Source organism: Ciconia boyciana, chromosome 8, assembly GCF_034638445.1.
Source record: "Ciconia boyciana chromosome 8, ASM3463844v1, whole genome shotgun sequence".
NCBI lineage: Eukaryota > Metazoa > Chordata > Aves > Ciconiiformes > Ciconiidae > Ciconia > Ciconia boyciana.
This window is the reverse complement of record NC_132941.1, coordinates 44,351,526-44,376,853: the sequence shown is the minus strand read 5'-3', so window position 1 is coordinate 44,376,853 and position 25,328 is coordinate 44,351,526. Positions and strand designations below refer to the sequence as shown.

The following is a 25,328-nucleotide window of genomic DNA, read 5'->3' as shown; positions in this document are numbered from 1 at the left end:
TAGCATTTTTCTTTCGACATCTTCATGGCAGCCCACTAGAAACACAGAGAATGAAGAAAGCCTAGATCCCCAAAAGACCAAAGGGAGCAACCACAGCAGCAATCAGGTCAGCATCAGAATAACTCATACTTCGCACCACACTCGGTGGAACTGCTTCCACACAACAGCATCAGAAGTGCTCTGCTCATCCTCATCCATTTTGGACAAAGATTTATGTAGTTCCCAATCAGTTCCAGACTTTTGGGACCTTGGGCCATCTTTGACATCCTTCCTGGATCATCGGAGTTTTATGGAGGAAGCTCTACAGGCGAGGTGGGAATCTGTGGGCCAGCGGGAGGGTGGCAGTCCATAGGTCACAGCCAGGGAACCATGGTACTAGGGAAAATACTAGTCCATAACAACTGAGAAAAGAAATAGATTTGTATCTCAGCTTGTCAAGGCATTTGAAACTACACACATCTTCAAGAACTTGAGCTGGGGGATGGTGTCAAACACCACATATCTGCTTCCCCACCTGGCCTCTCATCATACATTAAATCTGTCTGGGTAGTAAGTGAGAGCTTCCCCCCACTCCATATCCGCAGGCTTCCTGGTTGTCTTCTGGAAGGGACAGAGATGATTTGTGACACGACGGTGCTCTGCAACAGCAAGTTCTTCTGGACAGCCTTTTCCCCTCACTTGCAACACGGCTGCAAGACAGAGAAGCAGCTGATGTGAGGCTGTGCTCCTTGTCAGCGGTCTCAGGTCTGTAGCGCGGAAACACTTACGAACATTATTTGTAATCCCTGGATGCAAGAGACAGAAAGGCTTGGGGCCATTTCCAAACATTCATGTGAGCCATAGACCTCGAGGTGAGAGCACACGACAGTTCAGTGCACATTTTAGTCTTAAGAAGGGGTTATGTCTGTACGACAGTCAAGTTGAACAAGTTCTTGGGACTACAGAGAAAACTGGAGAGATACAAGTGCACCAAACTTCAGAGAAGTAGTCAAGAGGGCTGGGGAAGAAAAGTCTTCCATTTACCACCCTGTCATTTCAGCTTCTTTCTGCGGAGAAGCGCCACATTAAAAGAAGTCATTAAACACCCCAGAAGGTTGTGAAACCTTGTGTAGGAAGCACTGGGGATTGATAAAGTCCTGACAGACAAGTCCGATCACATCTGACAATTACAGAAGTAGAGAAGCTACAGATGAGTCTTATCTTCAATAAAACAATTGACGCCCTCACATAAAAAAAAAAAAGAACCACCAAACGAAAAAGCACCTTGGCTCTGAGCACACCAGAGGAATGAGACCTGGCTGAGCTGCCATAAACAAGGGTTGAGGAGGGATGCATAGGAAGAGGAGGCAGAACAGGAGAGGGAAGACACTCCTGAGATCTAATTTCCTAGAGGAAGATGAAGAAAGTTACACAAAAGTGCTTTCAACATTTGTTCAGGTGCCAAGGCTCTGATCCTGCACAGTTAGGCAGATGCTTAACTCGTGCCTTCAGTAGCCCTGCTGAAGTTACCCAGGCTGTTCACACACGCGTCCTGGCAGAGCCAGGGCCAAGCCGACAGCTGGGAACTCAAACCGTTTCCCTCTCTCCTTTCCAGCAGCCGAGGAGCAGTCAGGTGCCTCAGCCATTAGCTCAGAAAGTTCAGTCCAGCCCTTCAGCGTTCACCCGCAGCGCGACTGGCAGCCGTGCGGCACCCGGGGCTGCCGCCATCGCCTACGCCCACAGCTCACACCGAGCCAACCCCTCTGCGCAGCCCACCGACCCCACTGCACCGCGGGCCCCCGGGGGCAGAAGGGCCCTCCTCCTCGCACGGCAGCCGGGCAGGCAGCGCGGCCGGCGGCGGGGCAGGCGCCGCAGCCCCTGGCCGTGCCCGCACCGGCGGCGGCGGGGCGCTCCCCAGGGCTCGCCGCGGGCGCCCTGACAGGGAGGCAGCGCGGACCGGCGGGGCCGAGAGCCGCCCCGGCGGGAGGAGCGGCGAGGAGCACCGGCCGCAGCTGCCCCCGTGCCGGCTCCTCTCGGACGGCCCGCCCCGCACCCAGACCCCTCCGCCGCGCCTGCCCCGCCGGCAGCGGAGCCGGCACCCACCTGCAGCGAGTCCCGCTGGGAGCGCAGACGGAGCCGCGGCGCAGAGGCGAGGCGAGGCGAGGCGCGGCGGTGGGAAGGGAGGGGAGGAGAGGGGAGCAGCCGCCGCCCGCCCGCCTTCCCCTTTCAGGCCGGCCGGCGGCGGGCGCGGGCGGGGCCGGGCGGCGCAGCCCCAGCCCCCGGGTCGCACCCACGGGCCGCCCCGCCCGGCCGGGCCAAGCCGGGCGCTTGGCCGCACGGAGGCAGGGCGGGAGAGCCGGCAGGGAGAGCACGGAGAGCCGCCCCCACCGCGCCCGCAGCCCGAGCAGGCAGGGAGGCAGCGCCTGGCAGCTCCCGCTTGTGTGTCCTGCCAGGCCAGCGTGTCAAAAGGGTGTCAAAGCATCTCTCCAGTGACCGGCGCTGGACCCTACTTGGACGCTCACGGGGCCAGGCCCCCCTCTGCGGGCTCTGTGAGAGAAGGGGAACAGCGGGCTGCACAGGCGTTAGTCAGGACAGCAAACCAGAAAGGACGGCGCGCAGGGGAATTCGGAGGCTAGGGACGGTGTCCCACGGCACCCATACAGGTACAGCACATGCCAGAGGGGGATGTCCTGTTAGTCCAGTTCCAGCATTAACCACAGCTGAAACTGCACCAGTGATGCACAGGGAAACTAGGCCTAAGTGCTCCGCAAGGTGTTTCCTTTTCACCAGGACAGCAGCAGAGAGCAGATGTAGGTTAAGCCTGCCTAGCAGCTGCAAAAGCTTGCAAAGGGAGCAGTTTTTCCCTAAGCGTTAAGCGCATGGAAGAGCACACAGCTTTGAGAGTTTCACAAAGCATTTCCCTCCCCAGCACTCGTTGCACTTGCTCAGTCAGGTGCTGCTCTCCAGCAAGACTCATTATACTCTTTGCATCTGCTGCTAAGACTTCAGACAGCATTACACCTTCTCCTACAACATCACGCACAAGGTGGAGGGCTATGGCAGACAGCGTTGGTTACAGAGCAACTGACAGCCCAATCCACCTGGCAATTCTGTTCATCCCAACCTTTCCACAGAATCATTGCACAAAGGGTAAAAATAAGAATTACACCTATTAGTAAGTTTCATTTATCTGCACACGTCACAGAGCAGATCGCAGGGGACACAATTTACTTCTTTTAACCAGGTACATACAGAATTTTTCAGTTCTACCTATTTGTTTCTTATTCCCATAGGCTGGTGCTACTTAAGTTACATTGCCAGCTGCCATACAGCTAACGTGGCAGCAATACTGGAGAAGACCTAACAAGATACTCTGGTGTGAAGGGACTCAAGCAGCCTCAGTTTGTCTCGGTGTAGGTAAATATTCTTCCACCCGTTTTCTCCAAATTTCTTGCAGAGTCACTCGACAGCCAGCTGCACAGGCCACCTTTCATTTCTGAAGACCTGTTACAGGCACATGAGCATGTAACTGAGACAAGAATTGGCTGTAGATAGGTGTAGTCAGACTTACCCCTTCAAGAGTCAGTGCTGCATTACCCCCAGCACTGATACCCTCCCTTTTCCCACCGGCTATTCCACACCTTTAACTATCAGATCCACTCAGATTACAAAGGCAGCAATCTTTATTTTGAGACATTTGTATGCTCACACTTAAAATACCCCCCAAACATAAAAGTTTTTAAAAAGTTTAAGAGTTCCAAATGTAAGTTCCCGATAAAAAGAGGGCAAATGACAAGTCAGAAGCAGCAAGATGATGTTCAAATCCCTAGGCAGAAAAGACTCTCTTCCCACCTTCCTTTGGCCTCTAACCTTTAATTCCTTCTAATAACCATGGTCTCCTGGGCCCCTCAGCACTGTAGCCTAAAATCCAAGCACCAGTGTGCCTGTGCACGCCAGAAGGGAAGTCCTGAAAAATGCTCATCGGCACAAGCTGCAGCTCATGTATATGGGGGTGGCTCATCAAGTCTCATCCAAGCCCCAATTAGGTGACACTGCTTTGCACACAAATGTAGCTCCCCGTAATAACATGGCTCTTCTCATTGTCACCCTTTGAGGAGGGAATGGAAACATGGAAATCAGGCCCTGCATAACCTCTCTCAGTGGCTGGCAGTTTCATGAGATGGGTGAGCAGTTCTCACAGCCCACTACCCCATTTCCCAAACATGCCCTGCTGCTGTTCAATTCATACTGGCTATGGGCTCAGAAGACTACTCCACAAACGAGAATTAACTTAACTCACCTAATGGGAAAAAAGTAATTGGAGGAACCATTTTCTAGCACATGTGAGTTGCACCAGAAATAAGGAGGCAGTCACACAACTGGAGGGAAAGCAAGCCCTCCTCTCAACAGCAGTAAGCCATTATATTATCTCAGTTGCTCATGAAAACTCAGTTTAGGCTGCAAGTTATTGAACTTGTTTGAGGCTCCCCATACTGAACATGTGCTTGTAGCTAACACTTCAAACCTTACAGCACTAGGCTTTATTTGCCCTAGTGCTATGGGGAAACTGGCATTTTACTTCTTGAGAGGGATTTAACAGATGGAAAAGAGCTCAAAGAGCAAGTGATCCAACAAAGAAAAGAAATTTAAGGCATCAATGATACATTCATCTCGACTCCTAACAAGCTGCACAGCACATTGATGGGAATAAGCTTAAGCTCGCATGTTTTATGTTCAGAGAACAAGAAGTAATGTCACACTGCAGTCAGAGCCTCTGAAACAAAAACACAGCAAAAACCAGAGCTGGGTAGAAAATGGGGCTTTATCTCCTCTGCTTCCTTACCCTTTCCCACTGAGCCAAAGATCACAACCTCCATGCAGTCAAGCGTTTCAGCACATCTCCACTCCCCAGCTACATTCCCAATGAGAGTGTTATCGAGTGCCACAGTAGTACTACAGACCTTGGCCTTCTGACAACAGCCCCCAACTTGCAACTACAAACAATACAGCTACTCAATGACTAAGGCGTATTTAGAGTCTGCTTCTCCAACTACTCTGGTTAGTGGCCTCAACAGGAATGGAAGGAAAAGGAAGGTAGGAATTTATTGCAAGGTGAAACCATAAAAGAAGGAAACAGGAAAGAGGAACCCTGTCACACTGCAACTGTGAACTTGAAATGTCAGGTGGGGGTGGGGATTACAGCCAGAGGGTTCAAATCAGTTGTTGCTCTTACAGTAACTAGCCAAAGGCAAGTTACAATACTTGCCATTTCACAGGTATCCAAGTTAAACTGGCTGAAAAAGAAGTGGAAGATTAAGATACAGGAGAATGATTTCTCTTTCTCCTACTAGATGGGCAGGAAACTGAAATGAAAAATATCACTGCCAGCCTTTTAAAATAAGACTGTAGAAAATTTAAGTCTTGGAGGTCACCCTAGTGGTGCCAATGACACCAGCTCAAGGATGGTTCCAAATTAGGGGCCTAAACCAGAATTAGAAGTAAAAGGGGGAACATCCAACCATTCTCCCACATCCCCACACTGGAGCTGCCCGCCCCACAATGGGCTAGGGGAGGTAGCATTCCAGGCAGGCGTGACATCCATAATGTCCACATGCCCATCTAAGCCATTCTGGTGAGCAGATGGTTTATGAATTCCCAAGGAAACATTCTCAGTCACTTTCAAACTTGACGGAGTTGACTTGTGTCGATATAGTGCCCCCACGGTAGCTGCCTCGTTTTTTCTTTGTCTTCTCATGGCGGAAAGATTTGCCTTTAGTGAATTTCAGGATATTGTTAGCCTTCTCACCCCAGTCACCAGCTGCTCCTTTCTGTGAGGGATGAAAGGGGAGAGGAAAAAGAAATTCAGGGCAGTACCCAAGAAAGTACAGGCAATGCTTTGCATTTCATCCTACCCAGCAAACACCAGTATGTTAACACTGGAGCTGGTACCAGTCTCCCACGCACCTCCTGCCGGCACTCACGCCCTTCCTAACAGCACCTCCTGGTGGAAAAAGTTCCCAGCAAAAAGTCTGCCCACAAGCACACCAAGGCTGCTCTGCCGACATGTATTTGCAGAGGCCACGTGTTACCACTCTGGGCACTACCTAGCCCTACCTTTGCTTCAAATGAGTTATCAGCAACACGGGCATCCAGCTCAATCTCTTCTTCCTTTACGCGGCGGAATGGAGAGGCTGGCTGTTAAAGAAAACAAGATGCAGTAAGCGCATACACACGTGATGTTCCCTTAGTGACAACCTCCTTCCCTTCTTGCCCTGCAAATATGGAGCCCTGTTCAGGTCACCTCAATCTTTAAGTGTTTCTCAGATTCATAATTCTTCCCCTTCTTCAGATCAGGCAGCTCAGGGATGCTCCTGTGCAAGCATATCCAATCAACCTTTGCCAGAATAATGTTATGCACATATGTGCACTCCTTACAGTTCTCCAGACAAGGTTCAAGTGCTTGAGGAGGGAGCAAAAATACAAATAATTCTGCGGGCCCAACCTCCCCCAAAACAAGCTTACTTGTTCAGGAGGCAGAGATGCCTCTCCCACCAGTCGCCACAGTCCACACTCACTCACCCGTTTCACCTTGGGAACTGTGTGTGGTGTTTTGGCTTTGATCTTTGCCTTTTTACTGTGTGGTGTCTCTGGCTCCTGAACATCTTCCCTCTTCTGTTTCTTCCTGATCGTGCCTGTTAGATGTACAGCAGTAAAACTTCAAAGGGAGTAACTGCAGTGTTGGGGAAGGTAATGGGGCATCATCTATGGTGTCCCACTCAACACAGACAAGGTCCTGCAGCAGTCTGCCTTGCTGTCACTAACAATCTTGTGCATGCACAGATGGCAACTGGCAACAACTGTACAGAAATGTACTTCATGTTACCACAAATTCCACTGCCAGCAGATATGCAATACAGACAAAAAGGATCAAACCAAATTAAAAACTAGCCCTTCCCTCTCAGTACTGCACCAGATGGCATAATCTAATAGCACATAGAGATTAGATTGAATATTGTTTAGGAAAGGCTCCCACTCATGCTTAGCTCAGTAAAATTGCCCGACAGACCCACTTCCCAGACTGTAGGTAATACCTCCATTGACTTTTCCAGTCTCTTCTTCAGAGCTGCTTTCACTGCTGCTACTGCTGCCACCAGCTGGCTTAGACTTCAGGTTGTTTGCTGCTGGTGTGGGTGCTTTTGCTTTCTCTGTGGCGGCAGTGGTCTTAGAATTGTTCTGTGCCCCTTTCCCTGCCTTTTTGGGCTTCTCATCCTCTTCGCTGGAACTATCAGATGAGCTGCTACTACTACTAGAAGCAGCTGCCTTCTTCCCCACAGCTGCTTTTGCTGCCCCTGTAGATTTGGTGGCTGGCTTCACTGCTGGCTTCTTTTCTTCTTCTTCACTGCTTGAGCTATCAGAATCAGAAGTGCCTGCTTTGGGAGCTGGGGTAGAAGGTTTGGACACTGGCTTACCCACTTTGCCAGCTAATTTAGCTGGAGTGCCTTTCTTCTTCTCATCCTCAGAGCTGCTGGAGCTGCTATCTGAATCAGAGCTACTTTGTGCTTTCTTTGGGGCAGCTTGTGACTTCTTTGTTGCAGGGGTTGCTGCTTTAGTTGTGGGCTTTGCAGGGGCCTTCTTGTCAGAACTATCAGAATCTAGAATGGAAAAGAATAAGCAAGGCTAAGCCCCATTCCTTCAACGTGAAGCTAACATACAGATTCAATGTTGATACACAGTGCACTTCATTAGCTGCTTGAAACAACACCTGCAATAGGTATTCCTGTCCAACTGCACCCTCATACCCTGCCTAGAAACACAGAGGTCTGAGCAAGCACAACATGCATGTGGAAATTCTCTTTTCTCCTAACCCAATACCTGAGCTGTCTGAGGAGGAACTGGAGTCTTTCTTTCCTTGTCCAGGCTTGACAGCTACTTTTGCTGGTTTGGAAGTATGCTTTATCACAGGTTGTTTAGCTGGGAGCTTACTCCCTACCTTCTTCTTGTCATCTTCAGAGCTAGAATCTAAACAAAACAAAAAGATGTTCTTTAAGTTAATAAGCTTCTGGTGCAAGTTACTTTAGTAGTAACAGATATATAACTCACGAGGAAGTGAAAAGCAAAATGGGTTGTGGCCCAAGGCTGAGTCACTAGATAACTGGCAATAACCAGCACCAATGAACACTTGAATGGTCAGGGGACAGCATTCATCTTTCCATGTATCTGCTTTGTTGGGAGGAAGTGGAAACAAGCAGTTTAAGTTATTTTCTAATGCATGCACAAGGAAGCAGATATTTGGAGAATAATGTAGGAGAAGAGGTACAGAATAAGGGACTGGAGAAAAAGAAAGTACAGGTATCACCAAGAACAAACTCACGGAGAAGAAACATCGATAAAAGAAGCTATGTGGTAAAGACCAAAGAACAGGCAAGAAATTAGGACATAAAATTGACAAAGCACAGAAAGTGAGGCAGCAACAGCACAGTATCTTGTTTTAGCTTTCTATTTCCTGTAGCAGATGTGTTTAGCAGCAGTCTGAGGATGGACTGGAGACTCCTGCATACAAATATGCTTCTGTATTGTGTGTCACAGCAATCTAGAATGCTAAGCCTGATCTATTCCAACATTTCTGAACACTTTAATAACAGTAATCAAAACCTTGCCTGTTTGTGAGAAACTAGGCAACAAAACCAGAAAAAACAGAACTCCTGCCACTTGTTGAAGGGTCACACAGTCTAGTGCTAGCTGTGTGCAGACAGACAGGCAGCTGCCACCCACAGTCCCTGCCATGGCACCAGAGATGTTGAGACATACAACATGAGCACTGTGAACCTGGAGGGGAAATGTAGCACCTTGTGAACTTACATGGGAAATACAGCATTGCAAACCTTAAACCTGATCAACAGAAGATACAAAGCACACTGCCCCCATTTCTAGGGTCACATTAGGAGAAGGCATCTTTTGAGTCTATTTTGAACTTGGTATGGCGATAACTTTTTTTATTTCAGAAACTTCTCCCAAACACAGTAAGATAGCAGAAACCAAAAATCTTAAGACACAGATCCTCAAAAAATGTAACCTTCCTGGAGAAACCTCATACACATAATGCCCCACCCTTTCCATCCAGCAACATGCAGACTTTTCTGCACTTGCCAATCGCCTCATTGGTGTCTCATGGTCAGAACTCCACTCTGCATAGCAGGCTGCTGTTTTTCAATTTCACACCTCGTTAGCTATGGAGACTGGGAAGCTTTCAAGCTCATACGCTAAGGATCTTAGCAGATACACCACTATACAGCAACCTGGCCAATAAAAACATTAACACAAAAAAATCAAAACATTATTTCTCGAATTACCTGAGTCACTGTCAGAAATGGATTCAGCCTTCTTGGTAGTCATAGCTTTGTTCTGGGGGCCAGGGATTGTTTTAGCTACTATTGCTTTGCCTGCAAAAGCAAGTTTAAAATTAAAAGCCACATCCACACCAAACCTTTGTCCCAAGATCCAAACCTTTCCAGATGTGAAAAACCTCCCTTCTCAGTGTACCAGCCATTCAGCCAGCACATCAGAAGCCAAGCAAGGACCTGGCCAGCTGCAGTAACGTGCCTGGCTTACTCCTGCTAAACTAGATCCTGATAACTTTTCAAACCAACACATGCAAATTAATCCAACCTGCACACAGTTTGGATCCACAGGTTGTACACAGTGGTGGTGTTTGGAACACCTTCAAATTAATCAGAAGCTTCCAGAGAAGCAAACAGCAACACAGACTAAAGTCAAATGGCTTTTCCAAGGAAACCAAGACATTGCCAAAACATGTCTGCACCACATAGTACGTCCTCTGCAGCTTCTTCTCCTCACAACATACCTGCTCCTCCCTTTGGGGGCACCTGCTCTGACTCATCACTACTGTCTGAAGAGTCACTGCTCTCAGCCTTTTTTGCAGGAGCCTTGGCAAGGCCTTTCTTTGTCTGCGTAGCTTGAGGAGGTGGTACAGCACTGTACTGACCTATGAAGACAGACACAGCATTCAGATGCCTGCATGATAATGCGAACAGCACATGAGATTTGTTGTAGTTAGAATAAAGCACTTCTGCTATTTGGTTCCATTTATTCCCCTTCTGTAGCTACAATCAAAGATACTGGCTTATAATTTGAAAGGTTACACTGACCCCACTGCTACCTCCTGTTTCTACTGTGAGTTTAACTCTCCTCTCGGGGTTCAGCTGACCCAACCATCTCTGCACAAGTTTTCTCTGCACTTTTAAAAGAATGGGAGCTTGTGTTGCCAAACTTTTTCAGAAAAAAACCAAATAGAGATGTTAGTTGTTGATTGTTTTAATTTACTGCCTTCTCAAATCCTCTGGTTAGAGAATCAGACTGAGTTTTGATGCTTGATCCTCCACTCAGATCAGCTCTCTACTGGAATCCTAAAAGTGCTATACTATATTGAACAGAGGCCCATTTAGCCCATCAGCTGGACTGCAACTGAACAGCCCTAGACACTTTACAAAAAACCTAAAAAAACTTAAATTGCTGCAGTTACAGAATAACCAAACTACTGGCAAATTACTTCCCAAATCCTGGCAGACAGGAAACCTGCAAGTAGTATGTACTTAAAGGCTACCTGAATAGAAGACATGCAGCAAACCAAGCAGAGTCTGTCACAATCTCTCACTCCCCATCCCTTGCTGAGGGAGGAGCTGAATTGTAAGCTTAGCCCCAACAGTACACATGAAAAGAGCTGCTCTATTTCTTGTTCACGATACCACCACCGGCACCACCTGGAACCTTGTGTGCAGCAAGATTTACCTGTGCCCTGCACACACTTCTCCTGGGACAGCGGGACTAGCAGAAAGCATCCTCCCATGTAGCAGCAATGGTATTTAGTACTTACCAGACTTTGGCTTTTGTTTTGCAGGTGGCTTTTCATCATCTGAGCTGTCAGATGAGTCCTCACTACTAGAACTTTCCTTGGCACGTTTGTTTTTTCCTGGACATGCTTGAGTGGCTGCAGGTTTCGGCAGAGGTGATTTCTTGGGAACAGCCTTATCACAAGAAGGAAAGAAATACACATTAAAAAAAGAAGTTACAGAAATGATGTGGGGACAGCTGGATGTGGATCTTATTTAACTTTACCCCTCACTTAAGAGAGCAAATTTTGAAGACAAAGGGAGAAAGATTAACGAAGATTCTCAAATGCAAATTAAATTTTAGGAAACACATGAGCATCATGATCTTTCTGGCCACTCTGCTGCTGTTTCCTGCTGCATGAATCCCTAATGAGGAGCTCCTCTGACTAAGGGGCACAGAACTGACTGAAATGGTAGCAACTGCCACTTGATTAAACACAACTATGATTATTTTTGTATTGCAAAAAACATTTTTAAGCACCCCCTAGTGGAAAACTCGAAGTTACAGATAGCTAAGCACAAGAGAGTCATGTAAAAGTGAACATATAATGGAGACTACAATATGGTTATGACACAATGAGGTGTTTTCCTGTAAAAGGAAGGAGCAGAGGAAGCGGTAAGGAGGTATTAGGGAAGAAAGCCAGTGCACGGAGAGGTGCTAGAACACATAATCCCACCGTATAAAGGAGAAGGAGGTATAAGAGCCACAAATGCTGTGCTCAGCATCTGTGTAATCTGTGCCTTTTTCTACACATTTCACAGTCCCTGCAAGACAGAGATATACCCAGTCTTACTAGACTTCTACAATGTTCATGAAGTTTTTCATGGTCTAATTTACCTTCTTTGGTGCAGCCTTTTCCACATCAGAGTCTTCACTACTGCTGCTACTGCTTGGTGCTTTTCCATTGACCACCTTGGCGGCCGCCTGGGCAGCTTTACTTCCTTTTGAGATAAGTAAAAAGGGACATTAGAAAATATGCTATGGTAGATGAGGGGTAATTACATTCAGCATTAAGTATCACAGAGAGAAAAGAACCACAGGAAGCCAATGGGGCAAATTAAGGCAGTACTGCAAAACTGTTTTATCCTACTGCATGCTTAGAGAAAGTTTTCAGAAAACTGTCCATTCTAGCTCATCGGAACTTCCAGGACTAAAGACTAAGTAAAGATCTTCCCTTCTCTTTGAGGGGAAGACACTGGCAGAAGCACAACTTAAGCAGTTAAGGTTGCTGATTACAGCTACTTATGCAAACAATGCAGCATTTGGGACCAGATTTTTTTTTGCAATCACTTCTACATCTCTTCCATGTCAGAAGCAGACTGGACTGGAGTGCAAATGGCAGTGACAGCATATTTTCAGACTGCTATGTTAATACATATGCCTTTGCATGTAGGTACAGCCCCCATCACTCCTCCCCTGGCTTTTTTGTTTTTGCACTTTGACTCATGATATACAATAAGAGGTACCTGATTTAGGTGTTGCTGGTTTTGGTGGCTGTTTCTTTGGTGCTTCTTCATCTGAGCTGCTCGAGTCAGAGCTGGAACTCTCTGCTTTCTTCTGAGACTGGATTTTGGTTCCAGCTGGCTTCACCACGGGTTTTGCGCCTTTCTAAACAACAGGAGGGAAAACTGATTAGCCCTTGTAGCCATGAAAAGAAAAAGAGGCTAATAAGGGGGACACACGTACAGAGAGTATAAACAGCTGTCTTTCACAGAGGTTACCGTTTTGACTCAGAAAGACCACTCTGCCCAATGGTTAGGGCCTGAAAATCCCTGGATAACAATTTTGCTCTGGGAAACTTCCCAGCAGCACATGGGAGACTTCCTTTGCACCTCAGTCTCCAGTTCTGCCTCCTCAAAATGGGGCAGCTTTGCAGCTGGCACTGTTCTCTTTCTTCTCCAAATCACACTAGTCTGAAGACTGAAAATACTGACTGGGCAACTCTGGTTGGTCTCCTCTAGTGTATGCTGACATCGTTCCCCCCCCGCCCCCCACTTCTCAAGACCTTGACTGCAGCAAGAAAAAGGAAAAAGAAGATTCTCTTTTTATATATACACATATATGTAGAAAAAGATCAAATTTATTTTAGTGATTGTAAATAGATCTTTCTCTGCAAAAAAAGTAAGCCCTGGCAGTCTTAGGATAAAAGCAAGGAGCAGACTTGGATATGAAACAAACGGGTGCTGGACATGAAATTAATTTTTCATGGGACCAGTCCAAATGGCACACCATCCACTATAGAAATATCTTCTTGCATTGCACCTGCAGCAGTCTAGGCACTTCAAGGTTCAGGAAAAGTGAGCCCAATTTCAGAGAGAATTCTGCTGGTCAAATTTGCTAGTATCCATCACTGCCAAACATACATTAAAGAGGTAGGAAAGAAAAGCTGACCTTTGCTGGCTTCTTCTCCTCCTCTGAGTCTGAATCATCACTGGAGTCCTCGCTGCTGCTCTGTGCCTTCTTGGCTGGAGGAACTGCTTTTGCCTTGGGCACAGCTGCTGCTTTAGCTGCAAATAAGGGACAGCACACATTGATGAAGTTAATTCACAACTTTCATGTACCTATATCCTGCACTAGTGTGTATCGGGGCAAAAGGATATACTAAGGTCATTAAACCATGACTGAAGTTCATAACACTGACTTTGTTCCTTGAGCAAGGTGCGGCAGAAGACTCCAAAATGGGTAGGCAAGAGGATAAAACCAACTCTAGATTTTGTCTTTGTCACGTACACGTTTAAGGGCAGACTTCTATCACCAAAAATGACACCCCACAAGAAAAATGTCCCCACAAACTGAGATAACATTAGCTGGGTCTGCACACCTTCCAGCTTACAACAACCCGCCGAACAAGCACAGACTTCCAAAGAGAACCACGGCAACGCTGTGTTAATGTTCCAGATACTTTGCTTAACATGTCTTAGCCAGATCTACTCCTTCCTGGTTACTGATTGCTTTTTAATAATGTGGAGTAAATGCAATCATTTTGCCTGAATTTATATTTGCAACTGTCCTTATCAAATAAAAATCAGATCTAAGTGCAAATTCAGCTTTAGGATGGCTCAGGTTGAAGACCAGTTTTCTTTCTGTGTCTCTCCCTCTCCCTGTCTATGCCTTCTCTTCCACAAATCTACTGCTAGATACACACAAACTTGCGTACACTGTGATTAAGGCAAGGCGTAAGAACAATTCCAGATAGAAAGGGAAAAATACAGCTCACCACATACCAAAGTGCAGTGGAGGGATGTATTTTTTGATAGCACTAGGACACAGGCTTGAGAGAAAGAAGGGTAGTAACCTCACACAAGCAGCAGGTAAGGATGCTTGGCATTTCTCTGGAACTGGAGGATACCGTGTACAACTGCCCTGCATCAAACAGGTCACGGTGCCCACCAATACAGAGGAGCCTGCTAAATCCTAGCCATGCAGGAGTTTTGTCAAATTATGCATACTTTAACAAATGTGAAAGCACTTATAAAACCTGAATCAGTTTTCCTACAATAGCAAGATGAGAAACCATTCTTTAAAGCTTTCAGTGAAACAGAGTCCCTGGAAAATAGCACAGAAAAAAAATAATGAGGTAGCTACCTTCCATGAAGAGAGTACCAGCTCAATCTACATGCACTCAAAAACCAGTTTCACTCAATATTTAAATCAACACATAATTTGAAAGTGCCAAAGCAAGTAGGAGTAACCCTGCCCAGATATCCTATTAGCACGTGTTTGGAAAGCAGAATCTCAATATAGACAAGGTAATGAAGGTGCTAATTCAATAGCACCTTCAAAACTCAATATAGCCTAATGCCTTCACCAGTCTCAGCCAAAAGAGAGAAACTGAATGGCTAAAACCTTCTAGCAAACACAAACCGTGATATGCTTCAGTTATAACTGGATAAGAGATCCCCCTTAGCTAGGATGAACATACCTGATGTGTCATGGGCAAAAGACCTGCCAGAAACAAGATCAGTGAATACAAACCCAGTCCCTCATAGCTGCTGAAGGACCTCAAATGAGCCGCTGAAGCTGAGCTCTATATCCAGGTGAGGAGCCAATGTGAAACACAACCCTGGCCTGCCCCAGGACTGCTCACAAACCCCACCTGGTTTCTTGGCTGGAGGCGTCTCGTCCTCCTCGCTGGAGCTGTCATCGCTGCTGGAGGACGGCTTCCTCTTCGCCTGGGGGCCGTTGGGAACGAACTTTCTCTTCTTGGCCGCTGGAGACCTACTGGGAGAATGGCTGAGCTAGGGACTACGAGGCGAGGGCCAGATGGTGCCGGCGGGGGCCCGGCAGCGCGGCGGAGCCCACTCCCCGCCCCCGGGCCCAGTAAGCGCGGCCCCCGCCGCCAGAGTGGCACTTACTTCAGCCAGTAACTGAAGATGTCCAGGAGGGAGGCTGCGTTGGGGTCCTGCTCCTTCTAGACCAAGGGAGAGGCCGCGTCAGTCAGTCAGTCAGTCAGCCAGCCAGCCAGCCACCCAGCCGCCGCCGCCCCCCCCCCGCCCCCCGCGCGCCCCCCCCGCTCACCGCCGGCGCCTCCCTGGCGAAGGCGCGCGCGGCGCCCTCGAAGTGGTTCTCGCGCAGGAAGGCGAGCACGAAGGGGAAGAGGTCGCTGGGCACCGCGCGCCACTCCGCCATGCTGCCCCGCCGCCACGTGCTGCCTGCGCGCACGCGCGCGCAGCGCCACGTACCGGCGTGCGCACGCGCGCGCAGCTCCTCGGCTCCGCCTTCCCCGCCATGTTGGCCGGACCGTGACGGGGCGTGGTGAAGGGAAGGCGGGCTGTGGCGTGCGGCTCTCGGTGTCCGGGGACGGCGGCCTGCTGGCGGGGCCGGTCCCCGCAGGAGGGAGGCGCGAAGCACAGCCGTCCTCCCGGCGTGAGGGGATTGGGAAGGGCCCCGCTCGGCGGCGGTGCCCGCCTCTGGGTGAAGGCAAGAAGTAGGGCGAGAAGGCTGCATGTGGTGCAAAGGCAGGCTTAGGGCCCGCAGCGGAGAGGAGATGGGAACCCGGGACAGTCTTTACAGGGAAACTCGGGAGCGTGCATGTGACATTGGAAGAGGGAAGACTTCAATCCTCTTAACCCCCTTCCTCCCTATCAGTCTACTCCTACTTGTAATCCATTTTAAATATGATCAGTGAAAGGAGAATGGTAGGGAGCGGAAGGAGCAGGGCTGTTCCGTGAAGGAGAACAAACTGGGAGCTGTGGGCAGCCTCAGTGCTGGCAGCATCCTCACCAACAGGGTGCAGTCGTACATAGCTTGAACATTGCAGGCAGAGCCAGATACTGACAAGATTCATCAGTAGTCCCAGGAAAGGTGAGCTATGAACCAGGTCTAGGATCCACATTCTAGAATTTATTCGAGAGTAAAGGGAGATGGTGCCAGAAGAAGTGCTGGGATAAAAGGAACACTGTGGGTACAAAGGGACTACCTGTAAGATGGAGCCAGAGAGGGAGTTGGGGATAAGGTCACTTACAGCATAGGCTTGAAGGGCATCAAGGAGGTAAGGTTGGAGATAGGACTTGAAACAGGTACACCTATAAAATAGGACAGGCAACTACTGGAGACCAGGCGTGAGCTTAAATGGAGCTCCTGGGCCTATGGGCAAAGGGTGCGTGTGGAAGCCCCAGGTGAAGCTGATCAGGACAAGCATGACCTGTTAGTGTACTCAGGACCCTGATAAGAAGATTTCATTCAGCTATTGTATCTTGCAGTGGCTTTAAATTAGTCATTTCTTCACTGAAGTTTTTTCTTCTGTGAAACTGAAGGTTTTCTCTGATGAATGGGGTGCTGTGTTCTCCTTGCCTTTGTGATGGGGCTTTTTTTGACCCTCTTCAATAGAGTGTACCATAAAGTCTGCGGAGGGCAAAGGAAGAAGAGAGTCTATACTGAAAGTCCTGAGTTAGGGCTCACAGGGTCAAACAAGCAGTAGTAGGTAGGTCGTGTTAATGGTCTTTACATTTCCCCTAGCTCCTTTACTTAGCTCTCTGCTCTTAACCATCTCCAAATACTGCTGTGCCCTGCTGTGCAGGGGGTCTGTCCCTCTTGGTGCAATTAGGTAGTGCCTGCTGAACACACACTTGGGCAGGCTCTGTGCCCAGCAGAGCACCCCTGGTGCTGGTGTCTCTGTAAAGTGCCACATTTGCAGTGCTGGGGAAATAAAAGCAGCTCATGTAGTGGTAGATTGTACTGTAAGATTCTGCCATTTGGTACAGGTGCCTGTAGTGTAGAAAAGGGAGGTTCAGCTGAGGGCTTGTTAAATATGTGTACTTTGTTTTCACATGCCCCTGATCCTGCCTGCCCCTGTTACGTATGGAATAACTCAGGTCTGTGTTGCAGAAAGGAAACTGTTTCCAGGAACCGGTATTTCTCTCGGTTCTTGTAGCTTCCATCCACAGTAAGCTACAGCTGCAAGCTTCATCTGCAAAGCTCAGCACAAGTTCAGTGCTTTTGTCTGCATCAGAAAGGAAGAGATGCAGCCGTTGCTGGTAAACTGTCCTTTTTTTAAGTCCTTGTGTCTGAAATAACTGCTGTGAGGAACCAGGGAAATTACTGTCTGCGCTTCACTGGCTCACTTTGCTTCTCGCCTGGTTAGCAAGCGTCTCCCTCTCTTGCCAGGCCTTTGCCAGTTAGGTGTGTTCCCAGATGCTGTGTGACTGCTTCTCTTCAGAGGTGTGTGTGGCTGTCTAGGTGTGTTCCCCTGTGTTGTGCCTGCAACTCTCCAGATGACCTGGCAGGGCAGTAACCATGCAAGGAAAGCTATTTTGTTCTTGTATTCCCCAAGGCAGTAGTGGGAGATCCTGGGATCTAAAAAGCAAGCAAATTCAACTGATTTATGCCCCTGCTTGTGAATTCCTTTGCTCCCCTCACCTACTCCTCATAGGTCTTTTCAGTCCTTCCCCTTGGCTGGCATATCTCTTTCGTTAAGGCTGCAGGGAGAGCTATTCACCTCAGAAGAGAGCATTCCCGTGAGAGGTCTCTGCTCTTCCCACTCTTTTTATGGCCAAGAAAAAATGAAGAGAGATGGCATGGGTATTCAAACACTTGCTGAATCCTTTCCTTGTTACCCGTCAAAAGTACCTAGCAAAAAAGCAATGGCTCCGGAAAGAGCAATCTACTCCTTTTCTTTGGACAGGGATAAGACAGACCCTTGAAAATAATGCTGCAAATGCAACTGTGTTCACATGCTGCAGTGAATTGAAGGGACGAAGGTTAAGACTTGTACAGTCAATTCTGGGCAAGGGAGGATGAAAAGCTCCCTCTATTTCCTCATTTTGTTCTTAATTCATTACAAGCTGTGTAACTCTCCCTTAGGCCAGCCTAATGTTCTAGGGTGTGAAGGGGCTTTTGTCTCAATTTATCATCTGAGTTTTCAGGTGGAGGTTGCGGTAAAGGTTGCTGAAACAACGTGGTAGCAGTTACTTTACTTAAGCTCCTTTGGGGAGGCATATTAATTTCACTTTAGCAGCTTAGGAAGTTTAAACCCTAAAGAGGTTTCCTGTGGGCTTTGCATTGATTAAATAAAATACATAGCATCCTAAGTGACACTGATACATACGGAGAAGCCCCATGGGTTCTCACTAAGCAGGAAGCTGACTCTGCTAGTCCTTTGTATGATACTGCAAGGCTTTAAAGAGAAAAATAATTTAAAAGCCTGTTCCAAGGAGCATGTTGAAATCCTCATCTAACATCAGAGGTATGATTTTGGTTTTAACTTTTTATTCTGGAATTTAGAAGATAAACAGCTTTACAAGGGAAATAATGTGGAAAAATCATTATAAAGTCATATGCATGGTTATCCATCTGTTTTACTAGTTCTTAATATATGCATATTATTCCATATGGTCAAAGAATTTGGCTAGAGACTCCAGTTTCCAACTAGTAAATTTTTGTCCCTCACATAAATCCCATGTAGATTCTGTATTTGCACACTTCTCCAGTGCCCAGATGTTCTTTATTCTATTGTACATTTTCAGGAGGATTCAGATGGGAAAGTGCTGGTTTCTTCTCTGCATACCTGCAGTTTCTCATAAGGCTGTGTCATCAGGAAGTGTTTTTTATCCTAGTACTTTCTTATTGTGGGAGCAAACACTGTTTTTGGAAGACAGGCTGTGGCACACAGTTTGTAAGCTTAAAGTAGGTTTTGGGTAAAGAAGGATTTGGAGGTAACTGGAGGGTTTGACCAACTTCTAAGATAGAGTTGATTAGTAGGAAACAGTCTGTTCCTTACTGTCTGTAACCAGCTCTGTTCTAACATTAGTGTCTGTGACATGAAGTAAGCTGCACACAGAATGTCCTCCGACCGCTTGGGAGTGACTGTCTTGACTGGGAAACCAGATTGCAAGGAATCTGCTTTTGCTTTACTAGAGTGCAACGATGAAAGACTTCACTGGTTCTCAGCAAGGAAATGTTTCTGGATGCAAATCAGTGCTAGTGGGTTTTCCGAGTTTGCAAGGGAATAGTCTGAAATAATTATTTAGGGAGAACCTGTTGCTTTGTCTTCAGCGGCAAAATTGAGTCCTCTCTGAACTCCGACAGTGTCCTTCTGCTGCTTATTTTCTCTGTACTCAAACATGAGCACAGTCATATGGAATCTGTTAAATCTAAGTTAAAATACTGCATCTTCTAGAGAAAAACACAGAATATCAAGCTGCTTCGTTCTCTATGGAGCAACTTGTTTTTCCCCTAGGAAAAAATAAAACTCCTTGCTCATAGGAGACAGAAGTCAAAGCCTAAGTTAAGGGCGTGCATAAAGCAGGTCTCGCTTGTTCTCTTCCACAACCATTGATCTAAGTTTCCCGTGACTAAGGACAGGGCGTTTCTATATCAGCGTAACACAGAACTTTTCCTCACTGTAGCGCTGTTTCCTTGGCCGCCTATGGAACATATGATTGGGGCCAGTTGGAAGAGGCAATTTCCTTCCTATGGCAGGGAATCCCGCCGTGTACCTGGAAGGCGGCGCACCGCCGGCCCGAACGGAGCTGAAAGCAGCGGCCGGCGGGGCCGGACAGGAGCTGCCCTGTGCCCGGCTCTGCAGGGGGCGTCGCGGGCCGCCCTCCCGCCCCGGCCGGTCGGCGGGGCAGCGGGGCGGGGCGCGGGGCCGGGCGGCGGGACGGAGCACCCGGCCGGGGTCGAGGAAGTGGCCGCGGGAGGGACGCACCGAGCCGCACCGCCGGCGATGTGAGGGAAGGGGAGCGGCCCCTTTCCCGCCTGCTCCGGACCATGGCGGGCCCCGGTAGGTGCCGCGGCTGCTCGCCCCGGGAGCCGGGGAGAGCGGCGGGGTTTCTCCGCCCGGCCGTGCTGCACGGCGGCGGCGGGCTGGGGGCGGCGGGGCCGGGCGGGCGCTGCTCCCTGCTCTGCCCCGGCGAGCCGAGGCCCTCCGCCGCAGCCCAGCCCCGTGAGCGAGCTGTCCCGCGCCTTGGCGCCGGTAAGCGGGGAACCGGCGGAGCCCGCGGCTCCCGGCCCGCTCCCGCCCGCGGGGCGGTGCTGCTGCGCGGCGCTGCTGGCCCCTGGCGCTCCTCCGCTGCCGGGGAAAGGGGAAGGAGCGTCCCCTCCCCGAGTTTAGGGGAGCTCCCGTGCTCTTCAAAGCAGTAGTGGCTCCTTTGTTCGCATCCAGGTTGCGCCGCTTTCTACCTTATCTTGCTTCACTTGGCTTGTGCTCAGGGCAGGTGCTGGCAAAGCTCTCCTGTGTCGTGAGTGCACTTCGGGTTGGCAGCTCAGCTGGCTCCGAGGGAGGGTATTCTGTAGAGGAATCTGTCCCTGCTCCGCCTTTACCACCTAGATGGTTTTCTGTGATGTTTTGTAGAGAAGTCAGTTCTTCCTAAATACTGCTTTATCCCCCTACATTTGCATACTTCCTTTTTGGGGTATGACTTGATGCACCTGGCCACAGTGGCACAGGATCACAAACAAACTGAGCTGGGTTGCCATCAATGAAAATGTTTTCGCCAACATGTGCATGTAAAACTGGTTAGAATAGAGCTGCGAACTCCAGGGGGAGAGGGGTTTAGCCTCTATTGTGCAAGTCTTGCTAGTGCCCTGCTTTGCAAGTTCCTCTCCCTGCAGGGAAGTGTACGTGTTTTATCTAAAAAAGGAAAAACGTGCCATTCTCAGGGTGTGAAGTAACGTTAGTATTTCACTGACGCATATCTCCTTGTGATGTAAAAATAAGCTCAGCAGAGGCCTCAGGAGACTTGTGGGCAAAACTACTTTTCTCCTTATAAACAGAAGGTGATTTCACAGAGACTCTTAAAAGTAGAACAACTTTAGGTTCACATATCGTAATGCAAATCTTGTGTTCCTATCACTGAAGTTTCGTTTGCAAAACTTTTATCTGCTTTGATTCTGCTATTTCCTCTTGCTCGTCTGCAGACTTTAAATAAAGCAAAGGTTTTCTATTCTAGTCAAAGTAAGAGGTCTCGCTTGCATGTGATCGCTATTACTTCATTATGCATTCCAGCTAGGCAAAGAATGCATTCATTTCCTCATACATCACTTAAATACACACACTTAAAACACTGAAGTATGAAAGGTGTTGTGGACTTCTGTTAATGGTTCACCAGCAGCTTCTAACGCCTTGGAAGTGCGCGCTCTCTTAAGAATTTGATTATTAAGACACCTTGGGTTGGGTTTCATTTATATGATAGGCAATTGTCTTTCATAGGAAGTGGAACCTCCTCTATCAAGGACTGATATTTTGGACTGCCATATTTGTGTATCCTCCATACACATGAACCCCAAAGCAAATGTAGCACTTTTTCGTTTAGTCAGAATTTGAGGTGGATTTGATCTAGCAGATGAAAACAGATTTGCTTGCAACTGCATATGATCATCTGAGTTGGAGTAAAGGATTTGTCTGTCAGTTTTTTACCTGGTCTGTGGACAATGAGAAGCCATGGTCTACTTAGGAGAGGGATGTGAAAGGTGACACAGAAAAGCTGTGTATTATTAGAGGCCCTGAATTTGTTTTATGGGGACCCATCAGTACAATGGAAAACTATTTATGATCTGTAAATTGAAAAAGGTCAATCCTTTTGGCTTGTAGAATTAAATAATAGGTAATACCAGTTGATGATATCTGATTCAAGTTTGGGAAGTGTTAAGTGGGCAAAATGTAGTCTTACCCAGAGCTGATATGCCAGCGTCCCACAGTATTCTTTAGCTATTTCAGTGGTAATCAGAACATTACAATATGGCCATAAACCACTATCCCACGTTTGCTCTGAACTCAAAGACTGTCACCTCACTACTCCCAAACATGGTCCGAAGATGAGCCTGATTTGTTTGCGTCTGAGAGAGGGACTATGAAGGCATGATATATTGTGTCACTGTAGGATACTTTTATTCTCTTGCCATGGGCCTTCTGTGATTTTGACTGAATTGCTTCATCCCCTTCCATTCTGCATGCAGTTTATAAGCTAGGGAAAGCTTTGTATCATGTTCTGTCTCTGTGCTAATCTGTGGCCTTCTACCTCAATTAGAGGCCTTAGGCATTTCTACAGTACTGGTTTGTAATCTTATCAGTCTTTTATCATTGCTCTATAATGGAATATGCAACTAAGCAATGAAGAGGCAGTTACAGCTGGAAAGGAGTCCAAAAGTTATGTTTTATCATTGCAAACTGGAACAGAACCACACCTGGATGGTTTTCTATGAAAAAAATAGTTAAACATGCCTGCAATGTTATTAATAGCGCTGACATTTTGTAAACAGAAGCAAAAGTCACTTTTATACCCTAAGTTTAGGAATATAGAAACAAGGTATTGTTAAAATTTACACTAGATTACACTTCAGAGCATGAAAGATTTTTGAAACAGTTGGCTGGCACAAATCTTTCTTCATCTTGCTATTGCATATACTGTTCATATCTTTCTTACTTGAATTGAAGGCTTCCTTGTGTTTGTTTTTCCAAAACCAGCCTGTTGAACACATTGTCAAAGCATCCATCTGAGGTCAGGGTTTAAAGAAACAAAATGCTTGGTGTTCACCTAGGGATTTCCTTATATATGTACAATAGGCAGAGTATACATTGTGCTTTGAGGTATGCTCTGTGAGTTTTTCTGTAACTGCCGTGTGAAGAGTTGTGGGAAAAACTTGCCAAAACACTCTGTATTCTCCATTTATTACACTTTTCCCTGAGGACTGGACAGTAGTTCATGCTGCAAAGGGAGGTATTTGGTTAGACAAATAATAGTGTAAGCCAGGAAAGTGAGTCCTGTGTCATCCTTCTTTTAAAAAAAGATAATGTTGTAATTGAAACTATTTCTAGATTTTTGTTTTCTTTGGCACAGTCCCGTTGCTGACTTAAGCTTATTTAGCTCTTCAAGACCCACTTCCAGTATTTTTGCTTATCAACATAGAGAGTTTCCTTGACTCTAAAAGTGGAGTCAGTAATTTTATTTCTCAGTTCTCCTTTTAAAAGCATTGTTCCTCAGTTTATCCTGGAAGTGTAAAAGGCTATAGGAGTTGAGGTAAGAGGGCCTGAGAGGAGCTGGCACAGCTCTGTTAAGGGGAATGGCATGCCAGTAGAGCAGTGCTATCTAGGGAATCAATACCCTTCCTAAACACTAGGTGAAGTTCCTTCCTACTGGGTGGAGAGGCTATACTGCACTGGGTGGTGATGTCTCTGGGGGTATAAATGCTGGCGGGAAACTTGCAGAGAGTCTGTCAAGTTTGCATCTTTTGCCTGCATATTGGAGAAGAGAGGCTTCTCGGATACTTAGTGCCCCTACAGCGCAAGGCATGTTTGAAATCAATGACTCCCCCACCCTGCATCCTCTCCAAGCACAGCTGCTTCCTTTCATTGAAAGACTGGAGAAGGGCCTGTTCTCTAACAGGTTTAGTTGCAGAAGCTGTGCTCTTTTTAAAAATGCATGGTAGGATTAGGTGTTCCATTTTACAGAAGGTTAAAATGCCCTGGAGGCCACTGCCGCTTTCCCTAGAGTCTAGAGGTGGGACTTCTCCCAGAAAGCGCCAGGGTAGGACTTTAAGAGCCCTGGGCGCACCTCAGAGAGTTGCTGCGTTGTCTCCCCATCTGACGAGGCTGGGCTGAGCTGGTTGTGCTGCAGCGTGTGGGCTCTGTTCTGGGCAGATAGTTGTGCTGCCCTTTCCCACTGTGTTCCATGTAAATCAGCACGTGGCACTGGAAGCAGAAGTCTCTGGTACTCTTCCCTTTCTAGAATAAAACAACTGACCTCCTGAATTCTCTTTGGTTTTCCTGTTTCTGCTCATGTGATTCTGTTGTCTTTGTCAGGTGGTGTTCAGCCCGAAGTGATATTTTGGCGATAGTAGTGTTCTCACTGGTGTGAAAGCCATCTTTTTTCACAGCAGTTCTGCACTCCTGGCTTAAAGGTCCCAAGGCTTTGGGTCTGTTTGTCTGCTTCATGAGTTTGCTGGATCCCCTCCATTGAGAATGCTGTCTCCTACAAGCCTCCATCTGGGGTTCAGGAGCTGTATTCACACAGAAACATGCAGGCGTCCTAGTGAATACTGCTGAACTGCAGTGTCTGTGTTCTTCATAGCTAGGACATCATCCTTTCACTGCTAGAGACTTTCCATTTATGCAGGTAACCATAACACTATAGGTTGAGCACAGAGCACATCTCCACGCTTTACTTCTCAACTGTACCACTTCTGCTCAACTACAATTTAAAGGTGGTAATTGTATGGTTTAGAGCTGGGGTACCATAATCTAATCATTTCAGCCTTCATTTCTTAGTGAAGGTTCTGGGGAGGGTGGCAGAATGGAGTCTTTGGAGGCTGTTTAATTTTGGTTGAATTTTAATAAGGTGACTGCAAAACTGTCATAGGCAATTCTGGTAAATTCACTCTCTGCAGATGCTCTTTTTGGCATGCCAGATTTTAGGCATTGCCTTCTACTTTAATTAGAGAAATCTGCCTTTGTTTGCTTGCTTCTGGATAGAGATGGGTTGGAAATGTTGACACTTTCAAAGAGTCAAACTGGAATTAGAAGACGACAATTTGCTAATAAGATTTGAAATGCTCAGCACTGAAATTTACCATGGGACCAGAGCCGTAATCCTCAAATTTGGGTAAACTTCTTCACAGGTGAATGGGAGAATTACATTTACACTTAAAAGTTTTTTCTTGAGATTGGTGGGAGAGCACTGCATCATGTCATATTGGTTCAATCTGCACGTGATCTTCTTAGCAAGCTGGAAAGAGTTTTAAAAGTGCTTTCATTCCAGAGCACAGAAATGCAGGAGTGTGTGGGTAGGAACTGTCTCTAGAGAATTATGGAATAAGTCAACTTTGTCAAGCATATTTTGGGCTGTGTTATGGCCACCACTATTGTATTAGTTCTCTCCCTCTGAAGAGGGGGTTTGTCATGCCAAAATGGTTGGGAAACCTTTGTATGACAGTTCTGGGGGAAGGACTCTAACACGGGCTTGCAAAGTGTCTCTGAAGCCTGAATGACAGGATTGCTGTGCTGT

General features: G+C 47.4%; 2 protein-coding genes across 5 annotated transcripts in view; one reads left to right on the top strand and one right to left on the bottom strand.

Moving 5' to 3' along the window:
- Positions 1–3,634: 3,634 nt before the first annotated feature.
- Positions 3,635–15,550, bottom strand: NOLC1 (nucleolar and coiled-body phosphoprotein 1). 4 transcript variants are annotated; one of them, XM_072870478.1, is made up of 14 exons: positions 15,406–15,550; positions 15,243–15,298; positions 14,984–15,108; positions 13,279–13,394; positions 12,354–12,495; positions 11,725–11,828; positions 10,871–11,021; positions 9,842–9,982; positions 9,330–9,419; positions 7,852–7,998; positions 7,071–7,631; positions 6,559–6,671; positions 6,094–6,174; positions 3,635–5,807 (listed from the first exon to the last, which is right to left on the bottom strand). In XM_072870478.1, exons 1-14 carry the CDS (start codon positions 15,514–15,516, stop codon positions 5,649–5,651), a joined length of 2,097 nt encoding a protein of 698 aa, XP_072726579.1. In that variant the 5' UTR covers positions 15,517–15,550; the 3' UTR covers positions 3,635–5,648. The 4 variants fall into 4 exon arrangements, with proteins under 4 accessions (XP_072726579.1, XP_072726580.1, XP_072726582.1 ...); XM_072870479.1 differs by having other exon boundaries at positions 14,984–15,105; XM_072870481.1 differs by lacking the exon at positions 6,559–6,671 and having other exon boundaries at positions 5,669–5,807.
- A 4,283-nt stretch (positions 15,551–19,833) lies between these two features.
- The window catches only part of PIK3AP1 (phosphoinositide-3-kinase adaptor protein 1), a 44,841-nt gene continuing 39,346 nt past the window's right edge, over positions 19,834–25,328 (top strand). The window contains exon 1 of the mRNA XM_072871099.1: positions 19,834–20,110. Coding sequence (XP_072727200.1) covers positions 20,098–20,110 — 13 coding nt within the window. The 5' untranslated portion in view covers positions 19,834–20,097. The remainder of the gene's footprint in view (positions 20,111–25,328) is intronic.